At 46.5% G+C, this 16,023-nt stretch overlaps 1 protein-coding gene across 5 annotated transcripts in view; it reads right to left on the bottom strand.

The window, feature by feature from the left end:
- Positions 1-1,408: 1,408 nt before the first annotated feature.
- ZHX2 (zinc fingers and homeoboxes 2) overlaps positions 1,409-16,023 on the bottom strand; it is an 84,580-nt gene continuing 69,965 nt past the window's right edge. For all 5 annotated transcript variants that reach the window (XM_075085713.1, XM_075085712.1, XM_075085715.1 and 2 more), the window contains 2 exons: positions 8,043-10,718; positions 1,409-2,696 (listed from right to left, as the gene is read on the bottom strand). In XM_075085713.1, the coding sequence (XP_074941814.1) occupies positions 8,047-10,545 (2,499 nt within the window). In that variant the 5' untranslated portion in view covers positions 10,546-10,718 and the 3' untranslated portion in view covers positions 1,409-2,696; positions 8,043-8,046. The remainder of the gene's footprint in view (positions 2,697-8,042; positions 10,719-16,023) is intronic.

Here is a 16,023-nt window from a genome sequence, read left to right as displayed (position 1 = left end):
AGAAACGCAGTCACTGTGGCAGTAGTAATTAAAAACAAAGCCTGCTTGCAATGCCCAGTTTGTGAACCCGGTCCGGCAGGCACACTGAAGCAATCTTTGTGGGGACAGGGGTTGCTTTAAGCTTTAAAAAAAAAAGGGGGGGCTGCCACGCCGGCTTTCCCCGCTAAAACCTGGCGTCTGGAGGGTTGATAGCCCATCACAACACGCCTGTGCAAACCTACCTGGTGCTGCCATTCTGCCGATGCCGGCAAAGGCCGTGCTAGTCTTTTGCAAGCCCATTTGTTTGCTGTGGAAGAGCTTCAGCTTTAGTAGCTGTGCGATGACAGACTCCAGGACTGCTGCTATTGTTTTATTTGAATTGCAGCGATCTTAAAGTGCCCCAGTCCTGGCCCCTCATCCCACTGTGTCTGGGGCTGTACAAATACAGAAAAACCCAGGTGGGTCTTGTTCTTCCTAAACCTCCCGCTGAGCTCCCTGGGAGCACTGCTGGTTAAGCAAAGTAGGTCAGTGCTCCAGACACACAGACGTTCGTGCACATCAGCCAGGAAAGATGCAAATGGGAATATTAAGCCGCCAAGTGGCTGTTAAGAACTGTGCACAAGGGCAATTAAAATATTAGCATCCTTTCATGTAAGCAAAGGAGCCAGAAGTGGCAATTAGTTCCAGTTACAACTTTGTCCTGAAGGTGCGTCCTCAGGGGCATTTTCTTTTTGGCAACCTGATGCTTACATCCATCGATTTGACAACCTGCGCAGGGAGTACGGATGTGACTGCACAGGCATCTGCCTCCATGCATGCAGGGCTACGCTGCACAGCGCCACGTGTGATGGGATGTGGATACTCAGGCTACCTTTGCCTGTAGAGGAGCCAAGGTTGCTTCCCCACCTCTTGCCCTTGGCCCGTGACATGCAAACACTGTGAGCACAAGTGCTGCCCCATTCTGTTACTTCTTTCTGGTGATGAACCAGGCAATGTTATTGTAAGGAAAGTCACTGAGCGCTCAACACCACCTACTGCAACCTTCCCTCGACACTTAAATGTTGTGCTGATGACTAATAAAAATAATTCTATATGGGTAATCATGGGGACAGTTTCATTCATCGAGTTGTGCTTGCAACCAAAATAAAGGTGCCCCCAAATCTCCATTCCCAGGCGCTATCCAACTCCCTGGCACAGGGAACAGCTGCCTAGCACCGGGGAAGTAAACAGCAGTAGTTCACCAAGTTAATTTTAATCTGGTTAGTGTTTGCCGAGCCGATTACTGCAAACCCCATTAAAACCCTAATCATGGCTCTAAAGACACTGAGCTCCTGTGCCCCAAAGAGAGCTAGTGGGGTCCAAGTTTAGGTTTTAAAGGGAATAAAATAAATAAATTAAAAAAAAAATAAGATACGAGAAAAAGGTTACCAAAATGTTTAGCCTTTGTTTTATTGAGTTACAACAAATGAGCAACAAGTTAGAAAAGTTGGATTTATTCAAACTCCCTAGCACTGTATTTGTGCAGCGTATTGAAAGGTGGGTAAGTTTCCCGAACCCAGCTGATCAGAGGAACGCACCGGACGGCTCTTGCACCTGCTTGCCTACGCACCCACGCTCCCGCCCTCCCTCCTCCTCCTCCTCACACGTGCGTGGACAGACACCCCCGCACAAATCCAAATTAGCAGTATTTGAAAAAAAGTGCACTCAGGAACCTAGGATTGATCTAAGAATTTAGTGGAAAGGATTAATCAGAAATTCCTGTTGTGCGCTACAACATCTAAAGCTGGAGGGCAGACTGTTGGTTACGGCATCCATCGTTTTACCAGCTGAAGAAATACAAATGATTTCAGATTATGAAGCGTCTTAATTTCCTCGCTCCAACCCCTCTGGGGGTTGTACGGCACGTTTAAACAAAAAGTGCTAAAAAAAAAAAAATAAAACCAAAAGGAAAGGCATTCTAGCCAAATCTTCAGAGACCCATGGCCAGGACTGGCTTGTGAAAAGTGAAGTACAAGAGCTGGAGAAGACTTGCCTTGTAGTAGCACAAAAAAGCTGAGATTTAAATACTTCAACCAGTAGCAGGTGGCCATAAAACAAAACAAAAAAGTCAAAACAACAAGAAAAAAAAAGATCCCAACCACTCCAGGACGACCCTCCCCAACCCCGTAATGCATTTAAGTGGGCTGAAATGTAAACTGGGGTGGGGATCTGGGCTCAGATGTTGGTCTGCACCAATGAGACTCCAAAATATTGTAAATCTGTCTTAAAACACTTCAGAAAAAATTCTCCTCTCCCTCCCCCACAAAAGATGCTTCCCTCCCCCAAACTAACCCCCAAATTTTGCAGTGGAATTATATGCAAGAATGACTTGCACCTATTAAAAAGTTAACAAAATTTCCACGTTGTAAAAATCTGCTCCAGTAGAGGAAGAGGCTGGGGAGGAAAGTGGGTGGGAAAGAAGCTAAGGAGAAACCTATGTACAAGGACCCTTTTCTCTTTCTTTCTTTTCTTTTTTAATGCAGTAGTAGGACTTTGGCACTATAAACCATCCCATGATGATGCTCCATGAGAGTATTTCTTGCTGTGCCTCCGCAAGTGCGGTTTGAGACTTGGAGTTGCAATACACTATCTCACCCCAGGCAGGAAAATAGAGTTTTCTTCTATTTTCAGACAGCATTTCCCCTTCAACGTCAGGACAGTGCAGCTGAGGAGTATCCCTGCAAAAATTATAAAAGCAGCATATTATTTTTGAAGGCACTATGAACAACTATTTAAACTGTCAGCTAACACGGTGTCCAGTTTACATCCCTGCACACGCGGCCTCTGTATTTTGTATTAACCGCACCCTGAAGCCTATCCCTATCACAGCCTGGCGCTGCAGTAGGGTGCCAGATTTTTGCTGTTTAAAACACCGAGCTAATAACCCCTAGAGATTTCTAACAGAGACATACATCCCAGCCTTAACTCTGCTGATCCCTCACTACTATACACCTCGGGCAGGTCCTCATGCTGGCTCAAAGACGATGTGCATGTGGGTTGGGGGCAGCCACTTTGCTACCGCAGGACAGATGGTGCTAAAGGCAAGAAGACTTCAGGTATTTCTTCCCCGGTAAGTCCTCTCATTAAATACTTCTTTTGCATAACTTTAGAAAATAATTATACAAACTGCAAGACAATGGAAAAAATTGCATGTGTCTGTGCTCCGCAGAGCAGCTCCTCGGCTCTGCTATGGCTCCTGCACCTACATAAAGGCTGCACCATAGACCAGAGATTAAAAAATAACCTGAGAAAAACCAACCTTCAAATGCTCACCCACCTACACATATCCCCAGTTCCCAGCACAGAGCAAGGGCTCTATGACAGGGATTATGTTCAGCATGTTTTTTTCCATTGAGGTGTAAACATGCAAGAAGTGCAAGCACCCACGCAGGCTGGAGCTGCACACAGCAGCACGAGGTGGCCTTCCTGCACCATCCTCACCTCCCATCCTGCAGCAATGCTTACCGAAACCTGAACTAACCTGTTATTTCACAGCTTTCATGAATATTGCTACCAGGTCTGTTATTTCCTACAAAAGCAGCAAGCTCTGCCTGGCATCTGCAACGCAGAAAGCAATGCAGTTGAGCCCAGTAAAAGGGTACAGGCTTGCACCAACACCAAAGGCAAAGGTCTTCCCCATCCTCGTGACCTTTCCTCAAACAGCCCCTTGCTCCTCCTAAGTCACTGGAAAATTTAAATTGTGTTGGGTTTGCTTCCCCCTCTGAAGTCCTTCACTGCATTATAGTTTGGGTCTTCAAAACACCTCACTGGTTTCAGGGGAAATGGTGAGTCCTCCACACTTTGGCCTCACTCCCTGAAATGCTTTAGGGTAACCCGAGTTCTGCAAAAACCACTGGTCAATCCCACACTGACATCAGGATGGTGCCTTGGAGCCCAACGCTAGTACTGGGCACTACAGCTAGCTTTATGGATAAAATCCTAAACCACAAGAAAAACGAGAACTTGGACAGAAAGGGAGGAAAACCCCAGTGCTGTTCACTTTTACCAGTTTCAGACACTGAGGAATGCACTGGACCACCAGCAAGTGAGGGATCTCAGCTCCCACAGGGGTGCAAAAGGGGTTGGAGGCTCCAAGAGGACCCAGACCACGTTTGATACCTAATACGATGCATAAAACAGAAGCAAGGGGTGACTTCCTTCAGACTTTTTTTTTTTCCTGCTGTGTAACTCCCAGGCATGGTTTTCCTTTGGCAGATCTCTAAAGAGCAGTGGTCACAGCCATTAGAAGCCAGGGCATGCATCTCCTGTGGTGTCCACCTACCTCACTCCCACTGTGAGCCATGGACTTTGGTGCCTATATCTTGCAGGGTTTGGGCTTAAAATGGAGGTCATGAGACAGCTCTAAAAAAGAAAGTTTACGACGGCAAAGGTGGTGGTGGGGTAAAAAAGTATGCTTCTGAGAGAAAAAAACCCAAAAGCTCTGGGCTGAGGAAATACTGACCTTGGGAAAATCCCATGGGGAGACAACGCTGTGAAGAAAGCCAGCGGTAGCAGCCAACCGTTCTGGCACGCTCTGGTCCTGCTCTCATGTCTGAGCTGCCATTTGCTGTATTTAATTCAGGACCGGTTTCTGTTTGTCAGGCTGGTGCAAATGAGGACAAGAGACCTAATTTTGACTTGTCCTGTTGGAAGGCAGGAATATCTCTATTGATGGAAAGGGAGTTAAAGCACTCTCTTGATAGAGCAATTGGGCCTCGTTACAAGAGGCTTCATCAGGCAGCATCTGAAGCATGTTCAGCGATGCCTTTAGTGCACCCTACAGCAGCCACTCAACATCTTGAAGGCCCTGGTATCCTCTGGGGACAGGTCTCCCAGCCTCCCTGTTCAGGAAGCCTGACCTCCATGGAATAAATCCAATTTTGCCAAAAGCTTCAGATATAGACTTAGTAATAGAGCCTTTTCTTAATCCAGGGATGGTATTTCAGAGCCTGGTGTGAATCCTGCCCTCGCTGAGGCGCTCATGGAACTCCCACAAGCTGCAGCGGCAGCAGAATCTGCTGAACACAGAACAGTTCTGAAAAACTCCATCTTCTAAGGCATGAGGCCTGTCTAGGTTGTAACATAAATACTCCCTAATAGTTTAAGAAACTCCTAAAGCTACACACCAGAACAGAGAGTGACCGAGATGGTCTGGAAGAGCTCAGGTTCTACAGAAGCTACACAAATTCAGCTAACAACAGGAGCACAGAGATCTACCACTAAAAAATATTCACTTTAACCTACATCAAGCTGAGAAAATAGCAACACCATGAATATCAAAGGAGCAGGTTTCTGCTCAATGTAGGGTTCAGCAGCAAGTTTCACATAATACCTGGGGCTGTGTGAGAGTCAAGAGAAGCAGCCCCTCATCAGCTCTTCAGTCCACCTTTTATGAGTGGCCTGGACAGTGACATGACCCCTCTAATGTACCAAGGAGTATGAAGTTATGAAAAAATCAGACTTTTGTATGACAGCAGGCAGAAAAAAGCTCTCCATCAGGTCTTCTGCAGTCTTTGCTTTTGAGTTATACCCTGGCTGTCAGCTAAGATAATGCCTTATTAATTTAACACCAAAGTTCTAGCTAAAAGCTTCACAAAGATAAGAATGAAAGCTTATCCTGAAGGAAAAGGAGCCAGTAGCTGGGATTTTTCCATGGGTCCCATCAGCAGGGGGTATAAAGCTTCTAGCTTTTGTGTCACAACACCTGTGACAATGCCTTCATGCAGGCACTAGAAAGCAGGCACTTGTGTTTCTGAGCTGAGACTTACAGGGAGAATAAAGGAAAATGAAAGAGAAACAGACTTGGGAATTTTGTCAAGTCCCCAGGCAGCACGCTGAGAACAGGCAGAAAGCAGAGGACAAAATGCATGGTCTTCACAGCAGCAGCCCTGATCCGGTGCGTCTCTTCTCAATAGGTGTATTTTACAACCAGCCACCAGAAAGCTCCTCATCAAAAGGATAACCCAGTGAAAGTTTAACTGAGATCAAAGTTCTTAATAAAATTCCTCTCTGGTAACACTCGAGCACCTCCACAGCCCTGGAGCTTTACAGCCAGCACTTGGGCCAGGGCACGAAGGCAGGAGGTTCACACCAACATACCCTACACTGCTCACAAGCACAAAAACGCAGGCACCAAACCTATGCCGCTGGAAGCAGGTTGCTGCAGAGCTGGGTTTCACATTACAAGAGATTTGTAAGAAACAGTGGTTTCAGGCGACCCCCACCCCCCTCCTGCCCACTCCCTCTCCTAGCCCCTTGTCTGCTCCCTCTCCTCAGTACAAATGTGTATAGCTGGAAGGGGGAAATGATCTGCAATAACAACCCTGAAAAAAAAAAAAAATCCCACAATGCATTTACTCATCACGCATTTGATTTTAAAAGGGAGATCAGATCCTGGCTCTCCTTTCTTACGTGGCTGCACAACAGCAGCACCCCAGCGTGCCGCCGACTCATGCTCCCATGTCCTTCCTCCTTTAATCTCTGCCTCTGCCACACAGGTAGCACCACCTTCTCCTCACATCCTAATTACCAACTTCTGCAAGCATAACGCAGGACAGTGCTTTGCACTGCACTCTGGAGCTTAACAATTCTTTATGATACAGGTGCTGTGATAACATTTCTCAAAATTAGCTGACACAATTCATAATTCTAAACAAAACTACTGCAGGGCTTCCCTCTTCAACTCGGAGAAAATGTCCAGGAGACTTTTGGACAGGTATTTTACAAGGAGAAAGTGGAGGGCTCTAAGCTAGCCAGCAGGGCTCGCTAAGAAAAATGCACCTCTGCAACAGGTAGTAGTTCAATTCAAGCACTGCCAGCTGCAAGAATAAGAGTCTTCCTTGCAAGTGCCAAGGGACTTCTATGGTCCTGGCTTTTATATTTCCTTTTTTTAAAAAAAGATTATTTAAAAAAAATTCTGTTTCTTTAAATGCTTGAGTATATTAAACTTATTAGACATCAGAAAACTACTAACTCTTTCTAAAATAGGTGTTTCACACTGTGGCTGTTAATGCAGGGTGCTGAGCTTTCTGTGGCATAAGCTCTAGCTTAAGGAAACTCCAGTTTGGGAGCGGCAGACTCAGTTATATTGAGCACAAAATGTTACAGGCTCCAGTGAACTCAATTCAACATGCGAGGCAAGAAATGCTGACAGGGCTTCCTCCAGATTTATACCTGTGCAACTGCGGTCAGAAACAGGCTTCAGGTCGCCAAATAACATGTCCTTTCACATTGTGAAAGATCGTATAAAACCCCCTTAAAGAAAGGCCCTGAAGCTTGCTTTTAAATTCAACATCCTTTGAAGAGGAGCTGCTATAACACCCACACAGCTTAGTCTGGGGCATTTCCTAAGCCTCTAGAGTGAGCAAGCAGAACAAAGCAGGCTGGAGACAGTTCTCACCTGCAAGAGGAAGAGAGCACATTTGCATGAGCCACTTCAGTCCCCACAATTTTTTTTTTTTTGGGGGGGGGCTTGCTGTTGCATAAAGAAGCATCTCTGTCCTGGGCCCTTCCCCCAGCGAGTGACCTTTTATTCTACGCAGGGCAGGATGCTGCAAAGGAAGGACCAGAGGTGCAAAAACAGGCACAGCCTCTATTCATGGGAGATCAACGATCTGTTAGCAAGGTGGATATTAGCAACTAGTGTTACTATTTCTTCACGTGGCTCAGCTGGTATGTTTTACATCAAGTACTGCAGAGGTTACATAGGTCATTTCAAGGCAGGAAGTTTAAGGTTTAATCACTTACTGCCAAAAAAAAAAAAACCCCAAGAAAAAAACCTCCCTTATCCAGGCCTTGACCCACAAGGAGACAAGAAACAAGGCAAACAGCAGTAACCCCTCCCCTACCATGCAGTTGCTTTAATTTACAAGCAGGATGGGTCTCCCTTTTGTTCAGGCATCCAGCGGGCACAAGGATCCGGCAGGGATGGGCTCCAGGGATTTATACTGAAGAGGGGCTACAAGATGCTGGAAGCACACCCAGACAGAGGCAGGCTCAGAGAAACAAGGCACCATCAGCATTACCTGTCTATACGTGGGAATTGTCTCCAGATATACTTTCAGAGTCAAAGTCTGCCAGCTCTGCCTGGCCTTCAGGTACTGTTTGACTCCAGCTGTCTGTACAGTCTGATGCAGCATCATCCTCACCCACTGTTACCTCCACCCAGTTGACCTCTGTGGGCTCCTCGTTCTCCTCACTGCCGTGGCCGTCGTGGCTGTTGCACTCCAACCTGTCCGTACCCTCTGCTTGATTCCCCAACAAAGAGTCTTTCAGTGGTTCGCAGTCTCTTTTTGCTCTCACCACTAGTTTCCCCCCATTCTCTTCATTCAGTTTTTTATGCTCCTGGTAATGCTGCCGAGACACCTCATTACCATTCTTTGGACTCTCAATGTGTTTTGATCCCTTTTTCTGGCTTTGCTCGTTATGACCATCAACAACATACTGCTGCTGGTACTGGTCAATCCATTTAAGCGACCCTGTTCTTAGTGAAGACCGGTTTTCCTTGAACCAGCGAACTATTTCAGTTCTTGTGAGCCCAGTCTGAGATGCTAACTGGTCATACTCCTGGGGCGATGGCCACTGGGTCCTTGCAAATGTGCTTTTCAGTAGGTGAATCTGCTCTTGAGTTTTCTTAAGTGTGGTGGAGGACCCAGATAAAGAACCAGGGAGCTGGGAGCTACTCAGCAGTTCTGCCTGGCTTATTGCACCGTTGGGAGTTCCTTGTTCTTTAATTTTTCTGTATGATCCCATTGAGTCCAAGACAGCTTGCTCCATGCTGTCCCTTATCTTCCTCCGCTCAGAGAACCATGAATCTATCTCCCTCCTACTCAGTTTAGTCTCCACTCGTAGCCTGTCCAATTCTCCTTGGGTAGGAAAAGAACATCTTAGGAAACTTTCCTCAAGGGCCTTAAGCTGCTCTTGGGTTTTCTCTTTCAATCTCTGGGGAGTAAAATCTGTGTATGGGTGAAATGAACGGCCGTGTCGACCAGCTGAAGGTGCTATTTGATCTTTCCCTAAAGCATCGCCGGGGATGTGGACAATGCCCCTTTGACTTCTGTACCTGTGGTCGCTGAACCACTTCTTGATCTCGCTTCTGGAGAGACCTGTTGCCTCTATCAGCCGGTAGACTTCAGCATCATCGGGAAACTGGCTTGCCATGAAACTGGCCTTCAGCTCTGCTATCTGCTCCTTTGTCTTTTTCCGTTCACTGGCTGGCGTCAGTGGTACTGTGGTCAGCTTAGCAGGAAGCTCAGGCACCTGAACTACGTGAGGACGCTTGGCCTCTGGGGCACTTGACAAGGTCTGTATTGTCCTCTTTTGCCCCTGGTTCGGGGCAACAGCAAGTGTAATTGGTGAACAAGAAACGGTTGAACCATTTGACACGGGAGTCAAAACCAGACCAGTCTGGCCCAGTATCTGACAAGGCAAAGCTGTCTGGATGATGGGCTGGGGCATTTTTGCAGTTGTCAAAGGAGCTGGCAGGACGGTAATGGTTTGGGGAACCGCCTGGATAGTACCATTGAACATCTTCTTCCTTGCCTCCTCCACTTCTTCAGGAGACCAACTTATACCATGCTTCAAACGTTGCGTAGCAAACCAGATTCGGATTTGTTCTTCTGGATGTTTTGACGCTGCTGTCAACCACGACAACTCTGCTTGCGTTGGGTAAGGAAATTTATTAAAGGAGTTGATCATGGTTGCATTAGTGTCCAGTGCAGAGTTGTATTTGGTACTGTTCAGAGGTACTGGGACCTTGGGGACAAGGTTAATATTTGGCGGCAGCTGTACAGAGGGCATAACATGGGCTAACACATCATGAAGGAGGTCTCCATTGATACAAGCAATAGCTTCAGTGGCTTCAGTTATGATGCGGGGGAGAGTGGCATCCACATGGTTGTCCATAACACCCTCTTCTGGTTTTTTGGGACCCTTCTTGGTTTCCCCTTTAGGCTTTCCCAATTTCATCACTGGTGCTTTACTTGCATTAATTCCCCCATGAAGCGAATCATCACACTCTGCATTTTCTAGCCCGCCACTTGTGACAGTGACATCGTTAGCGGTGGTCTCAATGGACTGCTCTAAAACAGTCTGATTATTGCGCTTAATTAATTTCAGTTTAAAGTTAGTCTCTCCTGGGTGGTATTTTGTGTTGTGGTCAGATAAAGAATCGTATTTCTTGGTTGTGAAGTTGCATTCAGCACAGACATACAGGGGGTTGAGAATGACATTAGGATGCTGAGTGTCAACATGCTCTGTAAATTCATTTAAGTTTTGTGTTGAATAAGGGCAGTATTTACACTCATAACCACCCTGGGGTTTCTTAGACTGATTTTCAGCTGGGGGCTTTGCCTCAACCACTTCGCAGTCTTTGACTGAGCTTTCTGAAGGCCAATTTTTTTTGAAGTCCTGCTGTGGTGCACCAGTCCCCTTCTCTTTAGGAGCCTCTATGCTCTCAGAGCCTTCCTGCTCCATGACTTCAGAAGTTCGCACCATACAGGGAGTTGTTGACTTTCTTTTGCTAGCCATGGCAACCGCTGGCAGCAGGCTGTCGTCCCAAATGGTGACTTTTTTTGACAGCGTGAGTGATCAACTCAGAAGATTTTGCAAATAGCTCCAACCTTCCTTGTTCTGTTTAATGAAGAATTTCTGCCCCAGCTGTGACCATCAGCTCCACCAGCAGACTGTCAGCTGCATGACACCTGTGAAACAAAGCACATGCCATTAGGCACTGATCTATCAAACACAGATTTAGCAAAAAGATACAGCTGAAGATATGTGCCTTTACAAGGCCATTTTGGACAACGCTGAACTCTTCCTCCCTACCGTTGTCAACCTAACAGTAAAAAAAAAAAATCTTCCCACAAAGAATAAAAGCAGTGGATAATTTGCAGTGAAGTGTGCCACGGGTAGAAAATGGCTTTGAAACAAACAGGGTGAACAGACTGGGGAATTTAATCTCCACTAGACTCGATGTGTTTAGCTGGAAAAGAAAGGAGATACTGCTATAAATACTGTATCTTTTTATAGAAGCAGCAGTTTCTATTAATTATTATTTTGAAGGCTGCAGATTTGAAATTGAGTGTGATTTATATTAAACTTAATTACTTCCCACTGTTACTTACCTTGTAAATATGTCTACTAAACGACTGTGGTTACTAATGATGGGTGATTTCTAAATAAAGCTATAGGGCCTGTCTTGGCTGTAAAAGTAAAGGCAGAAAGAAGAGTTAATGCAAATCAACATTTTCAAAGGTCCGTGTCTTGATGAGAGGTGGGTTCAAAGAAACTGCAGCAAATCTATGGACACCTATCAAGACTTTTCTGGGACAAAGGTTTCCTTAAAACACCACTTTTCACTCAGTATTGACAGAGGTAGCTAGCAAAGGTCACTGAAGTCCTTAGATCCCTTTTAGGCAGGGTCCCTTCCTGTGACCCTGCTGATATTCCCATCAAGCCCTGATCTATGCGCTTCACTCGATACAGAATTAAAAGAATGCATTTTAAAGCATGATTCATATGTTGAAGTGGTCTTGGACATTCCCAAATGTAAGAATTCCATAAAACACGTTTTTAAAAGGATCTGAAGTCGACATCAGTCAGCACAACCACAAAGGAAAACTACACCAGCTGTCTTACAGTCTACCTGCACTCATCAGGGTGGGTGGAGGGAGAGGAATTTAATTGCCATAACTGGCATCAATATACAAGAAACTGATGTCAATTCCCTATCTGAGAAGATGCCTTTTCTAATAAATGCTTAACTCCAACTTGCTACTCTTCCCAATCAAGTGGGCTCTGGATTTGTAATACTTCCAGGCCTGATGGAAAAATAATCTTTTACAATCAAGGAGTCCTTGTGATGGGTTGGGGGGAGGCACCAGCATTTACAGACTGGAGGAGGATGGAAAATGGGCATTTGCAGAGTAGGTAAGTCCTGCACCAATTTTTGTAGAAGCATATTAAATGGAGAAGCTGAACTAGACATCTAAGGAAAGATGTCCCCGTCCCTGTCAGGGGGGTTGGATGAGATAATCTTTAAAGGTCCTTTACAACCCAATCCATTTTGTGATTCTGTGATCTCATGCCTAACCAAACACGGATTTTCTCATTGTGAAACTTGTAAATCATAGAATAGTTTGGGTTGGAAGGACCTTTAAAGGTCATCTAGTCCAATCCCCCTGCAGTGAGCAGGGACATCTTCAACTAGATCAGGTTGCTCAGAGCCCCGTCCAACCTGACCATGAATGTTTCCAGAGGTGGGGCATCTACCACCTTTTATGGGCAACCTGTGCCAGTGTTTCACCACCCTCACTGTAAAAAATTCCTTCCTTATATCCAGTCTACTTTAAAACCATCACCCCTTGTCCTATTGCAACAGGCCCTACTAAAAAGTTTGTCCCCATCTTTCTTATAAGCCCCCTTTAAGTACTGAAAGGCTGCAATAAAGTCTCCCCGCAACCTTCTCTTCTCCAGGCTAAAAAAATCCCAACTCTCTCAGCCTGTCCTCAGAGGAGAGGTGTTCCATCCCTCAGATCATTTCTGTGGCCCTCCTCTGTACCTGCTCCAACAGGTGCTGAGGGTGCACTTGATCTCACTGTCCATGTCGTTGATGAAGATATTAAACAGTACAATACAATTATAGACTCCTGAGGGACACCACTTGCCACCGGTCTCCATCTGGACATTTTGCTGTTGATCACTACCCTCTGGATGTGACCATCCAACCAATTCCTCATCCATCAAACAGTCCATGCATCAAATCCATCTCTCCAGTTTAGAGAGAAGGATGTTGGGGGTCACTGTGTCAAAGGCGTTACAGAAGTCCACAGAGACAAGATCCGTAGCTCTTCCCTTGTCCACTGATGCAGTCACTCCATCAGAGAAGGCCATTAGGTTGGTCGGGCAGGACTTGCCCTTGGTGAAGCCAAGGGTCTCTTAAGGCTGTCTCAAATCACCTTCCTATCCTCCATGTGTCTTAGCATAGCTTCTAGGAGGATCTGTTCCATGATCTTCCCAGAGGTGAGGCTGACATGTCGGTAGTTCCCAGGATCCTCCTTTCTACCCTTTTTAAAAATGGGTGCAATGTCATTTCCCTTTTTCCAGTGCCCAGGGACCTCACCTGACTGCCGTGACTTTTCAAATATCATGGAGAGTGGCTTGGCAACTACATCAGCCAATTCCCTCAGGACTCTGGGATGTATCTCCTCAGGTCCCACAGACTTGTGTATGTTCAGGTTCCTCAGGTGGTCACAAACCTCATCTTCTCTTACAATGTGAAAGACCTTGCTCTCACAGACCCCATCTTGCAGTCCACCCACTCGAGAGGGGTGGGAAGAGAGGCTGCCAGTGAAGGCTAAGGCAAAAAAGTCATTGAATAGCTCAACCTTCTCCTCATCCATTGTTACCACTTTTCCAGTCTTCCTCATGGGGGCCGGGGTATGCTTTCTCTGTCCTTCCTCTTCTGGCTGACATACCTGTAGAAGCCCTTCTTATTATTCTTTACATCCCTTGCCAAGTTCAGCTCCAGCTGTGCCTTGTCCCTCCTGACCCCATCCCTACACAACCAGGCAGCTTCCCTATACTCTTCCCAGGATACCTGTCCCTGCTTCCACTGCCTGTGTGATTCCTTCTTGTCCTTTAGTTTGACCAGCAGGTCTTGACTCAGCCATGCCAGCCTCTTGCCTTCCTTGCTTGATTTCTTACACCTGGAGATTGAGGGCTCTTGCACCCTATGGAAAGCATCCTCAAAGATCTACCAGTTCTGTCCTGCTCCCTTGTCCTTGAGGGCAGTTTCCCAGGGGGTCCTATTGTCTAATTCCTTGAACAGCTGGAATTTTGCTTTCCTAAAATTCAGGGTGCTCACTTTACTCTTTGCCTGACCCATGTCCCCCAGGACTGCAGACTCCAACAGTGCATGATCACTGCAGCCCAGGCTGCCTCCAGTCTGGATGACACCGGTTAGCTCACTTGTGTTATAGACCGTTGGGTCCAATATCGCATCTTCTCTGGTCAAGTTGTCTACTACCTGGCCTAAGAAGTTTTCCTCAATGCATTCCAGAAGTCTGCTTGATTGCCTACAGCTCGCCGTGCTACTTTTCCAGCAGAGGTTGGGGTGGTTGAAGTCCCTCAGCAGGACAAGAGCCTGTGAGTGCGAAGCCTCCTGTAACTGGAGTAAGAAGGTTTTGTCAGTAGGCTCCCCTTGATCGGGTGGCCTGTAGTAGACACCAACCACACGTTCCCTTTGTTGCCTTGGTCTCTAATTCTTACCCATAAGCTTTCACCCTGCTTGTGGCTATTTTTCAGAGACAGCTCTTCACACTCTATCTGTTTCTTGATGTAGAAGGCAACACCTCCACCCCTCCTTCCTCGCCTGTCCCTTCTGAACAGCCTGTAGCCATCGATAGCTGCTCTCCAGTCATGGGATTCATCCCACCAAGTTTCAGTAATGGCAATTAGGTCATAGCTTTCTAGCAGCACGATGGCTTCCAACTCTCCTGTTCGTTGCCCATGCTGCGTGCATTGGTGTAGAGGCACTTCAGGTGGGCTGTCAATCATGTCACCTTCTTAGAGGAACACCCCTTAATTCCTTTGAGGTATTTCACTGGTGTTTCCCTGTTGGCTCCAACTACCTCAGGAGCCCCTGGCTCATCTCCATAAGACTTCAAGTGTGCTCCAGTGTAGCCAGCATGTCTCAGAGAATCCGGCTGAGGGCCCTAACTGGCATCTTGTCCCTCTAACCTTGGCATGTCATCCTACAGCTTATCATGGGCAAGCCTGGTATTATCATCCTCCCCCTTCAAGTCTAGTTTAAAGCCCTGTCAATGAGCCCTGCTAGCTTGTGAGCAAAGATCCTCTTCCCTCTTGGAGAAAGGTGAATCCCATCTGTACCAGCAAGCCTGGTGCCATGTAGGCCATCCCATTATTAAAAAACCCAAAATTGTGGTTGTGACTCCAGCCATGGAGCTATGTATTAATAGACTGGGCCCGTCTGTTTCTTCCAAAGTCGCTGCCTGCAACTGGAAAGAGAGAGGAAAAAATATCCTGTGCTCCGAATTCCCTTATCAACCATGCCAAGGCCCTGAAGTCTCTTTTGATCACCATTGGACTACTCATAAATAACGAGCTGCATCCAGTACCCAGCAGACATGAAGATCAAACAAGATAAAATCCCACTGCAGTTACATCTGGACAGATCCCACATCAGCAGACAGTTTATAACCACCTCAGTGCTCTCCCTGAACCTGCTCTTCTCACTTGTGCATTGGCATAAGATCCAGAAATAGTAGCTGTAAAAGCAGCTGCTAACTTCTGAGTTCTGTTTGCAGCTGATGAATACTTTGCAAGTCTCTAGAGTGTATTTCTGCTACTCTGCCTGTCACAGATCATACCACTCCTGTATATATGGAAACCCAAAATGATATACTGCCAGAGGAAGCAGCTCCAGCTGGGGCTAAGAGTAGCAATGGCAGCTTCCAGCACCATGTACTCAAAAGCCAGCATGAAGCAATTCTTCGCACATGTCATACATGAATTCTCCACAAAGCACCTTCACAGGTAAGGCTCCCACAAAACACAAGCTGTGAAACACTAAACACACAGCAGAGGAGATGCTGTGCAGAAACACTCTTTGCTATGTTGCAGATGAGCCAGCATAACTTCTCGGTGCTCTGCGTTCATAGTCATCACTACCTCTGCACCTCCCAGCCCTGACAGAGACCGGGGATGCTCCTACACACTCGCTCCAATTCAGTGAAGCACTGGAGCATCTGGTTGACTTTCAAGGGTGCATTTAAGCTCCAGGCACTTCTTTGGGAAATGGGGCATCTTTGCTCAGCTGCATGGAACAGGGATAAGGCTGCCTGTGGGCTTAGGACTCTGCCTCAAGCATCTGGCTCGGTCAGGATGACAAAGTGCCATTTCCATCTAACCTGGGATCACGAACATTGTCATTTCCCAAAGCATTAGCACCTCTTAGCCAACATCTCTTCTGTTTTCTTTTATCCT

The sequence above is a fragment of the Phalacrocorax aristotelis genome, chromosome 2 (assembly GCF_949628215.1).
Source record: "Phalacrocorax aristotelis chromosome 2, bGulAri2.1, whole genome shotgun sequence".
In the NCBI taxonomy this organism is placed as follows: Eukaryota; Metazoa; Chordata; class Aves; order Suliformes; family Phalacrocoracidae; genus Phalacrocorax; species Phalacrocorax aristotelis.
Note: the sequence above shows the minus strand (reverse complement) of the source record. Positions and strands in the feature narration are given on the sequence as shown.